At 40.6% G+C, this 19,839-nt stretch overlaps 1 protein-coding gene across 8 annotated transcripts in view; it reads right to left on the bottom strand.

The window, feature by feature from the left end:
* The window catches only part of rsrc1 (arginine/serine-rich coiled-coil 1), a 129,824-nt gene that overhangs the window by 44,609 nt on the left and 65,376 nt on the right, over window positions 1-19,839 (bottom strand). For all 8 annotated transcript variants that reach the window (XM_028573498.1, XM_028573496.1, XM_028573494.1 and 5 more), the window contains exon 6: window positions 19,696-19,747. In XM_028573498.1, the coding sequence (XP_028429299.1) occupies window positions 19,696-19,747 (52 nt within the window). The remainder of the gene's footprint in view (window positions 1-19,695; window positions 19,748-19,839) is intronic.

Genomic DNA, 19,839 nt, shown 5'->3' with positions numbered 1-19,839 from the left:
CCACGCAAACTACATCCTCCAAAATGATCATGAAGTTGAATCACCCCCTCTCTAAAACCTGTTCATTGTAACCTTAATGACGTTGTGTTAGACTGTTCAGTTTAGCTAGGTCTATCTAATAAACCGGCAACTGAGTGTTCATTTTGTGGGAAAACCATAGACTGTTAATATTAAAATTAATATATACAGTCTATGGGGAAAACAAACATTTATCTCTGAAACAAAAACTGTACTACTACTATCACCCTGATTTGAAGGTTTCAGGGCAGAACGCCACTTAACCTTTGTATCTTTAAGACACCGATACAAAATTTAAATGTAAAATGTGTGTAGGTCTCAATTTCATGACTACAAAGTAATGAAGACTCTGTGATCATTTAAGCATGATTTTAGGATTAGGCTGCATTCAGACCGACAGTTAGCCTGACAAGCCAGATGCAAATTACATTTGCTGCCGATAGGGTGCGTCTAGATTTCTAGGCTAACCGACAGTAGCACTGTGTAAAAAAACGCCTGTCATTGATTTGAATGAGGCTCCTGCTAACGCAGAGGTCTCGGGCAAAAAGCTATAAAACCTGGCTCAACTTTCATCTCCACACAAGTGTTCGTTCCTGGTATATTACTTTGTAAAATGAAAAGTGTATTTCTACTGTTTACCTCCCTTCTGCCACAACAAAACTCTCCAGAGCAGTAAAACCTTAATCATGATTTTATAAAAAAAACTGTGTAGCGGGCCCCTGGTTAGCTCACCTGGTGGAGCGGGCGCCCATATGTAGAGGTGGATTCCTCAACGTAGCGGCCGCAGGTTCGAATCCGACCTGCGGCCCTTTGCGGCAGGTCATTCCCCTTCTGTCCCCTTTCAAGTCTAAGCTGTCCTATCCAAATAAAGGCCTAAAAGTGAAAAAATAATCTTTAAAAAATAAAATAAATAAAACTGTGTAGTGTTTTGATGTCTGATTAGCCATCATACTCATCAACCTAACCTAATCTATTCTATACTCAAAAACTGGACTTGCTGAATTGTATTTTATTGTCTCACTGGCACCTGAAACAAAACACCCACCAAACGCAGTAGTTTTCGGTCTGAAAGGCAACTTGCTCCTTTTTACTGGAGACTTGGTGATATTAAAAGGGACTGTACTCGATATTCAGAGCACTAATATAGCAGTAAACAAATATTTGCTGTGTAAAGATATAGTGGAGTAATGGCATCCTGAGCAGAGAATAAAGTCACACTTAGGGCTGGGCGATATGGACCAAAAGTCATATCCCGATATATTTTGGCTGAATATCGATATACGATATATATCCCGATATTTTTTCCGCAAAGTGAGAGCAAATGTTCAGTCAAAGCCAAAATCAAATATGACATGTCACATGTAGTTTCATAGAAACAGTTGCAAAATCAAATAAATAATAAACCGGTTTCTTCACCTGGTTCATGATTAAATGCTCAGCTGTTCAAATAACAATAAAATGTAAACCTAAATACTGTATAACAGGAGTACCTTTTTTGAAATCAAAGCTCCATATTTGTGATTCGTTCCAAAGGTCAATTAAGCTTTTGATATTAATATAATCTACTTTGTTCAAAATGTAATGCCTCATGCCTGTAAGCCTAGGTTTATAGTCCCATTTTTCCACTTGATACTGCTTCCACTTAAGTAAACTAAAAGATGAACTATCGACTACAAAACAAAGAAACTAATTAATGTGTTAATACAAAGAATATTTATTATGATCAGTTCACAGATCTGAGTCAAACGGAAACTTCACCCTTCTGAACTAAGAGTTTCTGCTTCAAGGTGAAGTTTAAAACAGACTGAAATGTCCAGGCTCATTCCTCCACTATTTATTTCTGTATGTATTTATGCGTTACATGTCATTTTAACGGGCACTGAGCTCCAGATCCTGCAGCTGCAGACGGTCTCTGCTGCCCCGCTGTAGCTTCTCTCCGTCCGCCTGCCGCCGGCAAACTTAGTGGAACTTTCCGCCCGATATCGACATACAGGTCGTCCTGGACTACGTGTAAGATCCTACCGATCACCACTCTGTCTTTGGCTGGTCCGATCCGGATCAGCGGGGACCCGCAGCAGCGAGGCAAAGCTGTGTTTTTCCCGGGAAGAGACGCTGCGGCCGGCCACGGAGCTCTCCGCCTCCGCTGCCGCGGGCTCAGATTGCTGGTCGAAGGCGGCATACATAATCATAAAACACATTGTCACCTGTTAAATGTTATTCATTGCGGTTTGTTCTTTTCATTTCCTCTATCGAACATAATTAAGCAGTACAAAAGTCCGGCATCTTTAGCGTTGATCTGAATGCTTCGGACCCCTGTTCCAAGATGGCGGCGGTTTTGACGTATGTTTAGAACCTCAAGACGACATCTGTGTATATATCTATGGGAGCAAGGATCACATTTGAACTATATCGATATATGCGATATGGTCTAATTCCATATCTCATTTAAAAATATATCGATATATTTTTTATATCGATATATCGCCCAGCCCTAGTCACACTCCCTCTGTGTGTGTTGTAATCCAAGTTTCTCTGTTCTTTGTTTTGAGATCCTGTCCGGCCCGCGTGCATGTTAGTGCCTTGTACTTTGGGATCATACGCAGAGGGCGCTTACAAAGCCCCAGCATTTGACGAGTTGGGGAACAGTCTGTGAGAGCTGTGTGGAGGCAATCCCAGACCACGTTTTATTTTTATTTTTTGTATTTTGAGTACAGCCCCTTTAAGTTCTATCATAAAAGCATTTCATGTGATATAAATGACTTCTTTGAGTGATACACTTATCTTGATTACTTACAATTACTGGGAAGGAATACTGCTGCACACCTAAAAATCTGACAGATCCATTGGAGGACTTGAAGTAAAAAAAAAAAAAAAAAAGGTTGAATTATAGTCATTTAATGCAAAATGCTGTATTGAATAAATCCCTGAATAAAGTCATTTAGACAAAACATTGTATGAAATTAGTAATCCAGCAGTACGTAAGACAGTTATTCACTTATATTAAAGATGAACTCCCCTTGACATTTAAAAAGCTTTACTGAGTAGGAGCTCAGCTTCAACAGTTCAACAGACCATTGTAACCTTTCAGGTATGCGACTGTCACTATTACTTCTAGGCCACTTGTGGAGCCTGGATCTGGCCTCTAGATAGCGAAAATGTGTCCACAAAGCCACAGATCAAGACAGGTTTATTCTGAGTATGAACAGAGCTGATCACATCAATCTCTGTGGTGGAGTCTGCAGCCTGGATTGGCTTTGGATTCGTCCATTGGTTCTAAGAAGACATGAATCAAACTGAGAGAGACAGATTAGCCTTTGGTAACAAGAAATAATGTTCAAGACATCAGAAAAACATACTTTTACCATCAGCAGACACAGGCCCGGACATCTTTCTTTTAAGCTGACACGCACTAATTCATGGTGCACAGACGCTCACACAAATGTACATTTGCTGAACATGTGTCCTGCAGATGTAGTAGCTATGAAAAAGGTCTTGTTTTCTGTGTGTGTATATGAGCGAGAGAGTGAGTGAGGGAAACATGGAGAGACAAGAAATACCTGAAGAATCCAAATATATGAGCAGAAGAAAGAAGGGAAATTAAATGAACATTAATTCTCCCACAGCAATTCCCTACTTCTCAGCATGAGGAGATGAAAGAAGGGCAATGTACTTTCTGATATTTATTTCTCCTTAAACACACAGCTGGAGTTCTGGTCTGGGAGATGGGGCCCTGGTTGGGAGGAGACGGGTACCCAGAGGCCCCTTATTGCCTGTTTTACTAATTAGGCAGAAATATGCAAGATTGAGCCAATGGTAGATTAATTAACTGTTTATTTCTCTTCACTCCTCTATTGGAAACACTAGGATTGGGCTGAGGGATGCAGGAAGAGGAAGAAAGTGTTGGGTGCGGCATTTTGGACAAATCAGATGGGTATAAATGTGTGTGTGTGTGTGTGTGTGTGTGTGTGTGTGTGTGTGTGTGTGTGTGTGTATATGCGTGTGGCCTATTGTAAATAATGTGGCAGTGCCGCCTTTTTGAATGAGCGTGGGTGGATGTCTCTGTCATCAGCCCCCTGCGCCACACAGAGGAAGGCTGTTTAAGTTGTTATGTCTGTGAGTGTGGATAGCACATGGAATGCCACGACTGAATGAAAAAGGACATGAAGGGACAGTGTATGGAAGAGGGACATTTGAAGACAGGGGACATAAGCACAAAAAATACAGTACAGTATGTGTTGGAGTGAAGTGACAACACAGAATCACAGCCAATAGAGAATCCAGCTCTCTAGCGACACTGAGCTAGTAGTCAAACTGAAAAGAGTAAAACTCGCAGTGAAGGTATGAATACTTGGGTTAATCATGGACAGAAATCACCCCCTACGACAGACTAGGTATAGCTGCTAGCCAACATTACTTGCTAGCTTCTAATTATAAATCAACACACTTGCAATCCATTTTTTCTTTTCTCTTCTTCATCAGATAAAAACCACAATTTAATAAAAATCTGAAACTCGTGAAATTGCAAAAGTGGAATTTCACCCGGCAAACATACAGACTATCCATCTAGCGAGAGTTCAGTGGCACGTTGCAGGCTTAATGGTCTTAAGTGTTCACGGACGGTCTGTTACGGTCTAACCTGTATCTTAATGGCATTGACTACATTTTTCATCATATAACAGGATTTCCTGGAATACATGTTTTTTGTTGTCAAAAAGCCATTCAAAAGTAAAATCCTTAATAGACATCACGTTAATGCTCAGGTTTACCAGTGAGATGCCAGCACAGTAATGGTGGCTTGTTTACTTCCGCCTACAGCCCAGATTAATCATATACTGTAAGCCTAAAGACTCTCAAAATGGAGAAAGACTGAGAAAGGAAGTAGGAGAGACAGAAGCATGTAACAGGAGGGAGAACAGAGAACTAAAAAGCTGTGTGTGTGTGTGTGTGTGTGTGTGTGTGTGTGTGTGTGTGTGTGTGTGTATAAGGGTAACAGCGCAATCTGTACAAAATTAGGACTCCATTAGAAGTTTAAAACAACTCATGACTTCCATCTGTTCCTGAGGCCTGGAACGTGAGATTGGAGACGACAGGTGTCTAAATGTTTATCAGCCGTGCTGCGTTTATTTCTGTGTCTCTGAGTTAGGAGGAAAAATGACCAACACTAATCTAATTCAAACTAACATTCACTTTGAAATGTTGCTGGTGTGGCAGGAATAAAAACACATGCTGTTATAACCCATTGCAGTCTGTACAGTATGTGCCTTGGCATGTAGAATTTAACTCCTTAGCCCCATGAGAATACACACAAATCTAAGCATGTGCATGCACACATGCTAATAAAAAGAAAAAAGAAGAGATATTCAATTGATATATTCAATTGTACATCTACTGTAGAGCCAAAAACAGGAAAGAAATGTGTAGCCGATTTTTCAGCCCTAGAATGTGGAGAGTTAATATGTCTTTAGTATTGCAATATTGCAGGTAGTTCGCAAATGTTGCCAAATGCCAAATTGATGACTTACATAATCAATGTTCATTGAAACTAAAACAATAGATTAGAAAATGTGTATAAATGTATAAAAGAGCCAATTTGCACACCATTATGTCAGGTGGTTGGCCCCACTGTGCTCTATCAGTTCTGCAGTTTTGAGAGAGACATTTGTTTAGATTTATAAACAACTTTTTATTATTATTATTTATGAGACATTTATACTAAATATAAAATTAGGTAAAGTCAAAAGAGATGATACAAAGTGCTTGAGAAATAAAACACTAAGTAAGAATAAGCTAAAAACTGACAGATTTAAAAGAGCAGTTCATGATTAATTTTATTTAAAAACTGAATAAAGCAAAATGTCAGCATCTACACTAAACCTAATACAAAGCCATACTCTCAACAGAAATATTCACCCACCAAGTCATTTAGCTTTTCCATTGAAATAAAAACAAAGCAAAGTCCAGTCCTCATAGACAGTTAAAGAAATAGACCAACAGATCCCGTTGCTCTGGAGTGAGACAGTGAAGTATATTAGAAGCACTTTTCCGGTGAGCATTACAAACTGAGCTTGAAGACGTAGATGTGACGCCTGAAAGTTGGAAGTCTTCTGGTAGCTGTGCCAAGAGAATAATCATTCCCAATCTTACAGAGACGGAGAGCGTAGGTATGTGTAAGGAGATAACATAGACACAGGCTAATTATTGCTAACTAAAATGCTAGTTAACATTAGTAATTAAACAGCTAATGTAAGTCGAAACTGCCTGCGAGCTTCTCCTGTACTGTACGGTAATTCCTCTACTATGCGACAGTAAGTCACGTGGTTATAAACAATGGACAAATAAAGTCTATAAACACTTCAGATGTAAAGTTATTCGCTGTGAAAGTGACGTCAAAACGAATGGCAGTCAATGGAATGCTAACGGCGGGTGATGTCTTGTTAGCATCAAAATGCCGCCATAGTAGCTACGCGTTGTGGAGAGAGGCTTACCCCCTTGCCCGTCCTCCATTTTCCATTGCAGATTTAGTACCGCCTCATGCCTGCGGCGAGCGTGGCTGGTCGTCATAGGAACGCCGTAGGAAACTGCCGTGACCTAACGCGACACACACACAGAACGTCGAAGGTGTGTTGTTTTTGACTCTCGGCATGTGGCTGTAGCCACAGCCAGAAGACAAATTTTGTTTCAAAAGAAGCTGGAGGCAGCAAAACGCCGCTGGCTAAACTATTTAAAAATGGCGGTTTTGTTCAGGACACCCCCGTCTGTCGCTATGACGCAGTGATTAGTGACGATTCTCTCTGACCAATCAGTAGTCTGCAGGTTTTCACGTCACCTTTTGGTATCGGCTCAGCTCGCTTGGACCCTGGACGGAGGTAGTACTAAAAAAGTACCTGTTAGCAGGTACCAGGGACTTTTTTTCGTAATGGAAACCAAAAAATGCAAGTAGAGCAGGTACCATGTAATGGAAAAACGTCATTAGATTGTGTAGATATAAAATAAAAAAAAGGTAATTTTTACTGTGTGTGTGTGTGTGTGTGTGTGTGTGTGTGTGTGTGTGTGTGTGTGTGTGTGTACTTTTGCAACTGTAGCTGCAACTACCACAGAGGTGTACTTTGCCATGGTCTCAAGTTGCACCTTATTTTTGTTAGCAGTTATATTCATATGGTAAACAGCAACTCAAATTTTGTTTTAGCATGTATGTAGTCTGAAGCCAGTGCATTTAACAGGAGAGGTAAATGTATTCAATGACAGACTGTCGGGAATTAAACAAAGACATGAACGGCTAATGTTGGAGTAAAGCTTGGCATGATTAAACTGTTTTTGGGTCAGGACTTAAACACTAATGCCCACGACAATCTTCTCATTTTTCATCATCTGAAATGATTTTACAGTATCTGCTGCAAGATATCAGCCTGTGCCATTAAATCAACCAGCTACTGTATATCATAATCCTCACCTGTCACGCCAACGTTTTAACCCCTACCTTTTCCTAACCTGTAAATCCGCCCCATTCCCCGATCCACCTCCACATTTTACCCCCTGGGGGAAGCGATCGCTCACTGTTGAGGTATTTTACACAGATTTGTTGCCAATTTGTTGCTTTCCAGTGGAAAAAGTAAATGTAATAATGAGGGGGGAGAAATTCATTAAACATGTGTATGAAATACTTTTCAAGTGCGAGAGGAAGATTCATTGGAATGTTCATACGGCGCATAATCATGCCTCCGTCTGCTCAGCCTGCAATGGCATAAAACATTTAATCTGGGATGAACACTTTGTTGCTTTCTCTCTCTCTCTCTCTCTCTCTCTCTTTCGACCCTCTCCCTCTAAACACACCCACCCCCTACTACCCTCCATCTTCCTTTCTCTCTCTCTCTCTCTCTCTCTCTCTGCGACTGCCAGAAATCACAATCATAAAATTATTAAAATGCTGTTTGGCTGCCATTAATCAGTGGTGGTGATAAATCCTTGTGTGGGAAGTGACAGAGCATTAGTCACATACCTCTTGGCCTCAACAGACAGAGAATAATGAGCCACGAGCCGGACCGGGTCAATCATAAACTCATCAAATGCGTCATTTAATTTCTTCATTTAGACAAACACAATTTGTTTATGGGAAAGATATCAGGTGTTGTGGAATGAGAAACGGCGCTGAAACGCTGGTACATTAATCAAGGCTTGATTACACGCGACTCTGCGGTTGTTTATCCTAATTTCATTCATTTCCATCAACAAAGCAAACACAGACGAACACAGCCATTAGTGATGGTTGGGGATGGCACAATTACAGCCTCGTATTAAATAAAGTGATGATGAATGGTCCAATACAAACTAAAACAAAGGGGGTTTTATTACTTCAATTCCATCCGAGCCCTCGCCTTCCTGTGTGTGTCTATGGAGCCTCGCTGGTGTGAAAGGAGAGAAAAAGAAGCCGTTTCAACTTTATTACTAGCGGAGGCCAGATGATGAAAGAAAAGGGAAAAAATAAAGAAAAAGAAAAACTTTGAGAGAAGCATTGACTCCTTTGAAATGACAGTTGGTTATATATGATAGCAAAAGACAGCCTTGTACATGAAAACGTCTGTTACGGTTACATTTCTAATTAAAATCTGTGGGTGAGCTTGTTATAAAAGCAACTAAACCCGTGATTTACCTACATACACACAGACTTTACACACGCAAACACTACATGTTGATGCAGGTCAGCAAGCAGACTACAGAACTGCACCGGGGAATTCGCCTTTTTCTCCATACCGCTGACTTTTAGCCATGACAAACATCCAACGCTGCCTCAAATAGGGCATTACAATTAACCATGTCTAATTGCATAATGTGACATTTACTTCTTCTTATAGCTTCACATGTACTACATCCAGGGAACCACTTAGTTGCATTCCTGCCTGCTCCTGGCTAAGAAATAGTCTGGCACATAACGTCCTGTAAAACAGCACAACAAAGTATTTACACTATATTCTGTACAAATTATAAAAAGAGATAAAGCCCTGTTAATTGGAGAGCTTTAGAGGTGCTGGTAGGTGGATTTTGTTGCCTTTGAAGAGAGACAGGCTAGCTGATGAGAGTGGTATCCATCCTCTTATCCAACTCTCAGCAAGAAAGTGAATAAGCATATTTCCCAAAATGTTGAAATATTTTTTTAAGGCTCTTAAGAAAAAATGGCTCTGCGTGATTTCACCTTATTTGTCATGATATTCATATTTTGATATCATTGTGATAAGTTATAGAATTTTTATCATGTGAGTGGGATAGTGTCGTCTACAGTATATAGAGAGAGAACCAGAGGCAAACTACCTGTTTTTACTATTTAGACCCATGTAAGGTCAAAACCATATGGCATTTTCAAGTTGCCCTGTGGAGGTTTCTTGTAAACAAAGAAAAGTTATGTTTACATTTGACATAAACATAAACCCATACTGTAGCGCCACTAGTGGTCAAAAACTCTACAGGTTAGCTTTAAGATAATCTAGCAGACTAAATTAAGGCTTTTAAAATGTCTCCTTTCTCTGCCTAAAAGTGCCTTAACTTTGCTGTGTTTTGAACATAGTTTATGGTGCTCATTTATATAGCCATATTTATACATCACTCAAACATTAACATTTATTCAGTGTCTCAGAGGGGTGCAACGGATCACAAAACTCACGGTTCGGATTGGATCAATTTCGGGATTTTTTAATGCTTTCCATGTATTACTTAAAGAACTGTCATAAAACACAGCGTGTTCAAGCCAGGGAGCAGAGTTTCCCGGGGAAAACAAAGGACTTTCACCCCAGAAATGTGTCTTCCTTGGGAGTTTTTTCCTAAACTTAACTGTCGTCACCGCATAGCACTCACTTTTTGTCGCCTAAACTTAACCGTAATGTCTGCCTAAAAGACTGGCCGCTCGCCACGCCCTGTACACGGCACAAAGCCCCCTATTGTTGGGTAACTCAACTACCAACTGCCGTTGATACGATGGAGCTCTGTAGCCGGCATCTGTATCCGGCTCAAAGCCCCCTATTCTCGGGTAACTTAACTACCAACTGCCGCTGATAAGACGGAGCTCTGTAGCTGGTGTCATAGCTTTTCGAGTTCTTCCGCTCCTCCAGTAGCCATAACCATCTCTGTCAACTGCTTTTATGCTCCGTTCACGTGAACATACAACTGATTTTAACATGCCCCGTTCACATGAACAGAAAACTGTGTTGCCTGTATCTTTTCACGGCAACCCTGCATAGAGATTTATCAGCCTACTTTAAGAAACAGTGACACTAAAAATGTATTTCGGTTGTATTTATGGTTTAACATTGCAATTAACCTGTGGTTCACATGCATTCTGAATCGTGGGTGTCGGATCAACGGATCAGCTATGGTCTATTACATCACTAGTGTCTTGCAGAAGGACACTTTATTATGCTGTTAGGAGGAGCACGGAATCAAACTCCAACCTTGCAATTTTGCCGCTCTAACCTCTGATCTACGGTCGTGCTCCACCCACTGTACAATGAAATTTCCTCCATTCTTCACGTGAAGCACTTCAAGCAATCACAGGTGTGTTGGCCACATCATTCATCCCATTTGTCTGCATTTACATCTGCCGTTCCCTGTGACTCAGTCATGCATGGATGTAGCACATTAAGGTATCATGGACCTGAGCATCTTTAAAAACAGTTTAAAACTGGTTAAAATACTAGGACTTTATTAGTCCAAATGTTGGATATAATGAAAAAACAACTCGTGATAAAAATGTAAACACAGCAGCCATTTTAGCCAAAATGTGTCAGCGTCAATAACTAGGAGATATTTCATTTGTAGACTGAGTAACACCAAACAAGCCTTGGAGTTGTTGTTGCCCTTTAGAGTAATACAACCAATCAATCGAATCACCTAAAGAGCCATCAGAAGAATCCAGTGTGATGAGTGTACGAAGGCCAAGGTTGCTGCGGCAACCCATCCTCGTCCATCTATAACAGGAACGCTGAACATCCATCCATTTTCTATACCTGCTTTTTCTTATTCAGGGTCGTGGGGGGGTGAACGGCAGGGAAACAGTCTGCCAGTCTATTACAGCATATAGAGAAACACATTCACAGCTACGAGGAATTTGGAATTTCCAATTCACCTTACCTGAATGAAAATTCAACACAGGTAATTCATTTGACTAATTATATGACTTAAAACCAACTGGCTGCACCAGTGATGATTCAGGTGTGTCCTATAAAAGGGATTAAATATTTGTAATTCAAGAACTTTCTTGAAATCGGTTTTCACTTTAACATTAAAATGTATTTTTCTGTTGATCAGTGTCAAAAAAGCCAAAAAATATTAAATCTGCTCTGAGTCAATGTTGTTTTACAATAAAACATGAAAACACATCAGCACCGTAAAGTCCCTCTAAATTTTCAACATTAAATTACTGATTTTAATCATGATTAATAACCATGACCACAGTATTAGGCAAAATGCAATTTAATTGTTGGCATTATTGTGCAGCCCTGGGCTTAACATGAAGAATAGTGTGTCAGAGGGTAGACATTATTACAAATCATGAAGACAGGAAGGCACAGGTCTACACTTTGTCTAATCCAGAAGAACAATTAGACAGCTAAACCGCTGTAGAAACATCTACAAACTTAAGAGCTGGTCTAAACCTAAAAAATACAAACAGATTCCCATGTCTTCCCTGCCTTTCCCTCGCAAAAGCGGCCAAGCAATGAAATCTTTATACCTTCCACATGATGAGAATTCAATATTACTGTTAGCAGTATACACTGTCTTTACTCTCCCCTTCTCATCTCTCACTCTGCATTCTTTGTATTCAGCCTCCCTCTCCACCCCCTCCCGAAAAGCTCTGAGCGCCTGCCAGCGGTCCAAGGTAATTAAATTACTGAGCAAAGTTTACTTAACAGTAAATGGTTAGCAAAATTTAAGGTGATTGCAAATTTGCTTTCATTCCACTTCAATGGCTGGCCTGTTTAAGGCTCGTGTGCAAATAATTAGCACATACATTTGCATCAAAATCATTTATACCATATGTTTCAAAATTATGGAAAGCAGCAAATTAAAAATATTCTTTTTCTGTTATGGAAATGTCTAAATGTTGAGAGAGAGAGAGAGAGAGAGAGAGAGAGAGAGAGAGAGAGAGAGAGAGAGAGAGAGAGAGAGAGAGAGGAGGGGGTATCACCATGTGTCACCGACAAGAAGGAGAGAAAAAATGGGGAGGAGGAAGGAGGGCCCAAAAATGATTCAGTTTGGATTTTAACATTCTCATAACAGTCTTTTCAAGAGCTCACCAGATGCTGTTTGAAATCTGCCCACAGAAGAAAAACAAAGCCTTCTCAATCTCTCCCTCTCTTTCTCACACACATGCAGAATCAGAGAATTTCCTCTAAGTGGGTCTCTCTAGTACAGTATATAGTGTTCACTAAAGCAAGGCAAGGAAAGTTGTCCACTAATTTGACAAGTACTTTTTACACCCTAGACCTTCATTCTCAGAAAAAAATAAATAAGGATAACTGACAACAAAATATGAAAACAAGGAATCTAGCCACAAAAAAACTGAAACACCACCTACTCAAGCATCAAACCTAACGATTATTTTCTCAACTAATCAATTCATTTTTTGGATATGAAATATCACAAAGTATGAAAATTGCCCAAGGAGACATCGTCAAATTCATATTCATTCTTGTTTTGTCCAACCAACAGTCTGAAACTGAAATATATCAAATCTACAACAATATAAAACTGAGAAAATCATCAAATCATCACCAGCTTACTAAAGCAAAGAGAAAACCAGGGCGCAGCAGGACCTGCATTTATTAGACCCATAAAACAAACCAAAAATCAATTGTACATAAACTCTGATCCAGGCAGTCCTTAGGTCACTCAGTCCGCCTCGCCACTGACAGATACCTTTGAACTGGGAGGCTTATTTCTAACTGAAATGAATAAAATCCACTTGTAGGTGCAGAGGACCACAGCGATCCACCTCGAACACATCCTTCCCTGAAACTCAAATGCACATTTTAAAGCGTAAACAGACTTCTTTTGAGAGGGTCAGAGAAACAGCTTGAGGCACAGGGCTCTTACTATGAGGTAGGGCTCTCTAACTGAGCTTGACAAACCCTTCCATCCATCCATCCACCCACCCCTCTCATCTGGAGGTCAGTCAGCCTGCCACCAGCGTCAATCTGCTACTAAGTGAGCGGCAGGGGCAGTTTGATAAAAGCTTATTCAGGTATTTAGGTCCTGTGTAAATGGAGTTCTCTCTCTCTCCCTCTCTCTCTCTCTTCCTCTCCCTCTGTGAGACATAATTACGACTGTTGACTGGAACAGTGAGGTAATGGCACATAAATCCAGTTGATCAATGGTTACAGAGACTAAATTACAGGACATCCCAGCACCATTATTCTACCAAAGGACAACAGGAGACACATTCCTGCACAGATGCAAAGGGGATTTCTGTTGCGGTTGTGTAATTGTTTCTTTAGTTGGAATATGGTGCAAGCTATGTTGTTAGATTTCTAGCTTTGCATTTGAAGATTTCACACAAAAAAAGTTGAACTAACAAAACATAAAGAGAAAACCACATGGATGTATCAAACTAAATCCCACTAACGCAGCTAACCTGGAAGCATCTCCGCGGATTTGTTAAGTTGAGGCTTTTAAACTGGTGTTTAAAAAGTGCTGCGAGGGTAAACATTAGCAAAGCTTCTCTATAGGCCAGGCTGTTTTAATCATTAAACTGCTCGAGTCATGATTACCTGTTGTATTCCCGACTACCCTTTTTTTCTGCTCTTTATAATCTTTGACTGAACATTTAATGTTTAATCAGAAAATCCAAATTCAGCAGCAGCATTGCAAGACAAAGCAGTACATTAAACAACCCTGAATCTCACAACAAAATAACAAAATAAAAAAAAGGCTGTCATCAAGATGTTATATTTTTGTTAAAAAAATACCCCACTACAGCAAAAGCCCTCTTTTCTGTTCAGAGTCAAGTGGCATGCTGCTGCTGTTGTTACAATAACACCTTTAGCAAAGAGAACATGTAGTTGGCAGTTACTACTGGGTAATTCCCTTGTGTTTTTTTTAAAGAGAAATCCCCTTTGAGATGAAGGTCCCCGCTTAATGCCGTTTGTGACAACCACCTTAGTCATGTCACACTAAAAGTGGTGCTACAACTAGAGTGACGGCAAAATGATTGAGATGGATAATGTGCGATAACTGTTATTCACTGCCTAACAAATCCCGTGCTGCGTACCAGCATGACTGCTGAATCTTAGGGAGATGAGGATGAAAGTACAAGAAGTGGCAGAGAGAAAATTGGAAGAATGAGAATGGAGGAAAACAAAAAATATGCAGAGGGGGAATAAAGAAGGAGACTTGGGCCATGTAAAGAGCTGGGTCTTGTCTCAGTCTCCCCATCCCCGTCACCTCTTATCCTGGCAGAACAAAGGGTGGCAGCCTCCTAAATGTGGCGCATTAGCCCTTTAGTTCCAGAGGGGGTAAGGTGACACCCTCCATGTATGTGGTCTGTTCAGCACACATCTGTCAGGGCCTAAGGGGGTGGGCTGGGGCAGTGGGAGGGATGGCGTGTACTGGAAGCACAAGGAAGACGGAGGAAAGAAGCGGAGAGCTCGAGAGAAAGGGTGTGCATGTGTGTGTGTTTCTTCAGGACCCCTGCTGCGATTGAGAAGGCTAATACCCCATTTTTACTGTGGAAGAATTAGTCCTATCGCATGATGTTGCTAAGCTTGGCTGGTCGCCCCCCCGCCTCTTTATGTCTGTTACTCGATCAGAGAGCTGATATAAACAGACAGAAAAACTTACAGACACAAACAAGAGACACACACTCCTACAGACATGCTTAGAAGCCAACATGCACCATAACATTGGGTGGTGGTGATACTGTACACATGTATGTAATCGCAACACCCCTGTTCAATTCTGGCTGGGGGGTCACTGGACGAATATCCCTCATTTTTCCCGCCATTTGCTCCTTATCAGATCACTTCTGAAAAACATTTGTTTAAAAAAAAAAAAAAAAAAAAAAAAATTTAAAAGGGACATTTGCTGAGGTTGTATTTCATAATTAGTTTATTCTTAACTTTAGGATTGGCTTTTTGCTTGTTTTACATCAACATTGGTGGTGTTTTTAAACTGTATCAATGCATCTGAATCCCAACTTCATATGGAGGTAGCAAAGTTTCCCATTACAAAATGATTGATATCAATAATACTGAAATACAACATTTGTTAAATGGGAGTCAACAGTACCAGGAAATGAGTTACAGTAAAATATTGTATAATTTTTACACCATAATATTAAACTTTTTATTTTATTTATTTTGTAAAAGATGTATAACTCAATTATTGCTTAAAGTGAGAGATTCAAAGTTGTTTTTTTTTACACTACACTAATAATGCCTACATTTGATACAAACAAGCACACATTTAAGTTTTGTAAGTATTTTACAACCTGAAAACACAAAAAATATCAAATCAAAATTCTTCTATTTTACTGCATTTTAGTTGTAAATTGCACCACTCATTCAAATGTTTAAAATATATGCTAGCAGAAACAAATGATTTATGCGTCATATTTATCCACTTTAAATAAAGACCCTAATCTAATCTCTGATATTCTCCTTTAGCATCGCAATGACCTCTTTTCGACTCTATTTTAGACCTTTTAGAACTAAAAAAAATACCGCTGGGAATTGCAGTAGTCAATGTTGTATTTTTAATTGTGAAGCTTCAGTTATAAATCAAATACTGAGATGTTCAACATTATTAAAATCAGAAATGAGAAACTTACTCCCTACAAACTCCAGCCAGGTGTCAAACATAGACAAACTAATAGAGGAAGTTAATTCAGACCAGTCCAGCCTCTGCCAAGTTCAAGCCTCTGATGAGATCTTAAGGACTGTTTGTTTTGCTGCTGTCAAAGGTTCAAATAGGGAGAAGACGGAGGTTTTGATGACCCCTGGCCCTCAGGTCCTTAGTGGGTGTTCTGCAAACACTCCCTATTGATGTGTGGATAAGGAGAGGCCCGCTGCCGCACACAGTGCTTATGCTCATTTGAGTGGAAATGGACACCGCTCTGAAAAGAGCCAAGAACCCAGCAAGTGGCTGAAAAGAAAAGAGTATAATACATATGTAAGGGTGTCGTGGCTGCTGTGTGTGTGTGTGTGTGTGTGTGTGTGTGTGTGTGTGTGTGTGTGTGTGTGTGTGTGTGTGTGTGTGTGTGTGTGTGCGTGCACACATAGAGATGGGATGCATAGAGAGCAGATTACTCAAACATACTGAGGGTGCCACAAAGTAGAGACACTACTGCTGCTGCTTTTTGCTATGACATAAACTTTATACTATATTTCCCGTCCAACTAAATCCAGCTGAATTTCCTCGACCTGTGCAGGAGGTTTCCCTGCAATCTGGCCAATGCAGGCTGGGATAAGTAGTGAAGAAATCTCTGTTAACTGTGATTTTCTGAGCTTTGAAAGTCCAATATTTCAGAATGAATGACCGTGATTGATATTAATACTTACAATTATCTACACATCTTATGTATGTATTTTGTGCACATCTTGACAATATTAGGGCCTTGTTTCATTAACATAAAAGTTGTAAGAATTATTAAAGTTATAAATAATGACAGTGAAAAATGATCTTATTATTGAATAAATTAGCAAGTGAATTTGTCTTGGAAATATGAGGTGTAGTGTGTGTGTGTGTTTGATATGTAGGCCAAGCAGGAAGTGACCCATAAACATATCCATCCAGCTCTTTCATTGGGGGCCAGTGTTGCCCTCCTCCTCTCATCTCATCATCCCAGCGCGCGCGCGCACTCACACACACTCACACACACACACACACACACACACACACACACACACACACACACACACACACACACACACACACACACACACACACACACACACACACACACACACACACACACACACACACAGCCCCCAGTGAGCGTTAAGCAGGCCAGCGGGCCAGCCGAGGGGGCTCATTACAGGTCCACAGAGCCCCCCAACACAAAGGCCTGAGCCGCTTTAGCCATGGGATGATCTGCTCTCTACTGACTAGAGAGAGTCCATAGACGGACAAAAGGAGGGAGGGAGGGGATGGGAGAGAAAGAGGTGGAGGAGAGGAGAGAAGTGGGGAGGAGAGCCACGGGCTTTAAGGATGTCAGGAGACCCCGGGAGAGAAAGCCTGGCGGGCGCTCAGAGAGGAACGGAGGAGGAGGGTTAAGCTCCACGGCTACGTCAGGACATTAACATTCACACAACCTCCCAACATCTGCTGCTTCCTTCTCGCCCTCCATCCCTCCCTCTTTCCATCCCTATCTTCCTCTGTCCACTAACAACACTGGAACAAAGACAGTAAGACGGAGAGTGAGAGGACAGATAGACGAAGAGCCACAAGAGAAAAGCAAATGGAGAAAATAAGAAGAAACGTGAGACGGATGAATTTAGAAGATTTGGCAGCTTAGCAGCTGCAGGGTCAGAAGACTTGAGAAAAAAAAGATATTTTTTTATATTTCTTGTTATACAAACATGATATAAATTGGCGAGGGCAGTCTATGGTTAATCACAAACAGAGAAAAGGCAGCAGAAAACATGACTGAAAAATCAGTCCAAGTACCAAATATAAACTCAAACACAAGTTCAAATCGGTGTCATTTCATGATCACAGGCACCCGAAGGCCTGATACAGGCCAGAATGGGCTCTCTGGTGAAGACAATCTTTGACTCAGCCATAAACCTGTTCCTTTGGAAGCCTCCAGGAAAGAGAGGAAAACCAGCGACATGTCCAGTGCATTAAACCCTTGCTTCTAGTTCCACGTCTGGCCCTGTGTCTGCACCAGTCTGGCCCGCTGCACTCAAAGCCACATGCTCAATTTTATGTTGCTTTACCACCATTAGTGCACTATTAGTCTTTAGGGTGGCAGGGCAGGGAGTGTGGGGTGTCTGATATATAATAGAGAACATAATTAAGCAAGGGAAAACAGAAGTCAAACTGTCCCCCATTCGCAAACATAATACCCACATGTAGACTATGAGAGTCAATTCAAAGTATCATGAAAATGTAAAGTTGAAAAATCTGTAAAATCACAAAAAGGGATCGCAGCGTTGTTCTGTGGCCTCCAGTAAGGCAGAACAAGTCTTAAGTGAGGTAAGTGTGTGGCTGCTGGGTGCTTTATAGATGATGTATAGATGCCTGCTTCTTTCATATATTTCCTGTGGTGAAATTAGAGCCCTGTTCTGAAGTGCTGGGCCATTGTACGTGTGTGTGTGCATGACTGTAAACATGAAGACATCTTTCTCCACAGTCAATCTCTGCCTGTCACATCTGGCTCGCAACTCTACCCCTCGAATACACACTGGAATATATACACCGCGTGCATGGTGACATCTATGACTTATGTACTGGGAGGAGTGTTTGAAATTAAGCTGCAGTGAATATGGGCCCAGAAGCACTGAGAGCGAGAACAGTAGAGTGTGTGTGTGTTGTGTGTGTGTGTGTTGTGTGAGAGAGAGATTGTGGTGGTGTGTGTGTGTTTGTGTGTGTGTGTGTGTGTGTGTGTGTGTGTGTGTGTGTGTGTGTGTGTGTGTGTGTGTGTGTGTGTGTGTGTGTGTTGTGTGTGTGTTGTGTGTGTTGTGTGTGTTGTGTGTGTGTGAGATTGTGGTGGTGTGTGTGTGTGTGTGTGTGTGTGTGTGTGTGTGTGTGTGTGTGTGTGCGCTTTGAGTCGTGTTGTGTGTGGGAAAAACAAGTACAAAACCCGTCCAGGTCCACTGTGGAGTGTGCCTATATGAGACTGTGGCTCATTCACAGCTCATTTCAATTTGCAGCAAAATATGTGTGTTAGGGCTGTGACATATGGCTAAAAATGTTTATATATTTTATTCCCTTATATACATTATGTATATCTTGATATTTGCACATTTTACAACAAAACTACTAGATTAACAAGGTGTTACACCATTACATATGAACTGAGAGAGCGGTGACCTCAGGCGTTGGGATGAAAATTAGCACCTTCAAGTCTAAGGCCTAGTTACTCTGCTGGTACCACTCTTACTCGCTCTAAATGTCTACACAGTACACTGTCTGAAAAAGGAGACCGCATGAATTTCTGTCAACTCTTGTGAAATTGAACCACAGAAATTGACCGGTCTGACATGAAACTGCTGTGCTGTAATTGCTCATGCACTCTGGACACTGAAGTGGTGCAAAGATTAAACATTAAACATCATGGCAATTCTCCAACAATGTATTTTGTATGTATTTGTTGCAACATACTTCTGAGACATTATACCTGGCCCTAACAAAACAAACTAAAACTACTGTAAAACTAAATATAAAAAAAATATAAAAATAAACCTTTCTAAAAAATAAAAAAAAAGAATAATGAAACTAAACCGAATCTAGCTTACACACTCTGACAACTAACTAAAACTGAACTTGAAATTGAAAAGTTAAAACTAAAATAAAAACTAATTGAAAATTCAAAACTATTATTTTATTACTGCTACAGACTGAGGCAGCTCTACACAGTATCTACACACAGCCTTAAAGTTAGCATCCCTGGATGAGACTACAGCACCAGCTTTAAACCACACTGTAACAAAAATAATTGAGGGAAGAGAAACAGAATAATCATCGACTTACCTGCAGCCTGAAGGACCATGTGCATTCGGACTTTAGCCTGCTCTGCTGGAGTCTGCAGAAGAGTAACAGACAGATAAAACAAAAACAGAAAATTAGTCAACAATAATAATGTGATGTTTTAATTGAACTGAACAAAAAGTTTCT

The sequence above is a fragment of the Perca flavescens genome, chromosome 3 (assembly GCF_004354835.1).
Source record: "Perca flavescens isolate YP-PL-M2 chromosome 3, PFLA_1.0, whole genome shotgun sequence".
Lineage (NCBI taxonomy): Eukaryota > Metazoa > Chordata > Actinopteri > Perciformes > Percidae > Perca > Perca flavescens.
This window is presented reverse-complemented; position numbering and strand designations above follow the sequence as displayed.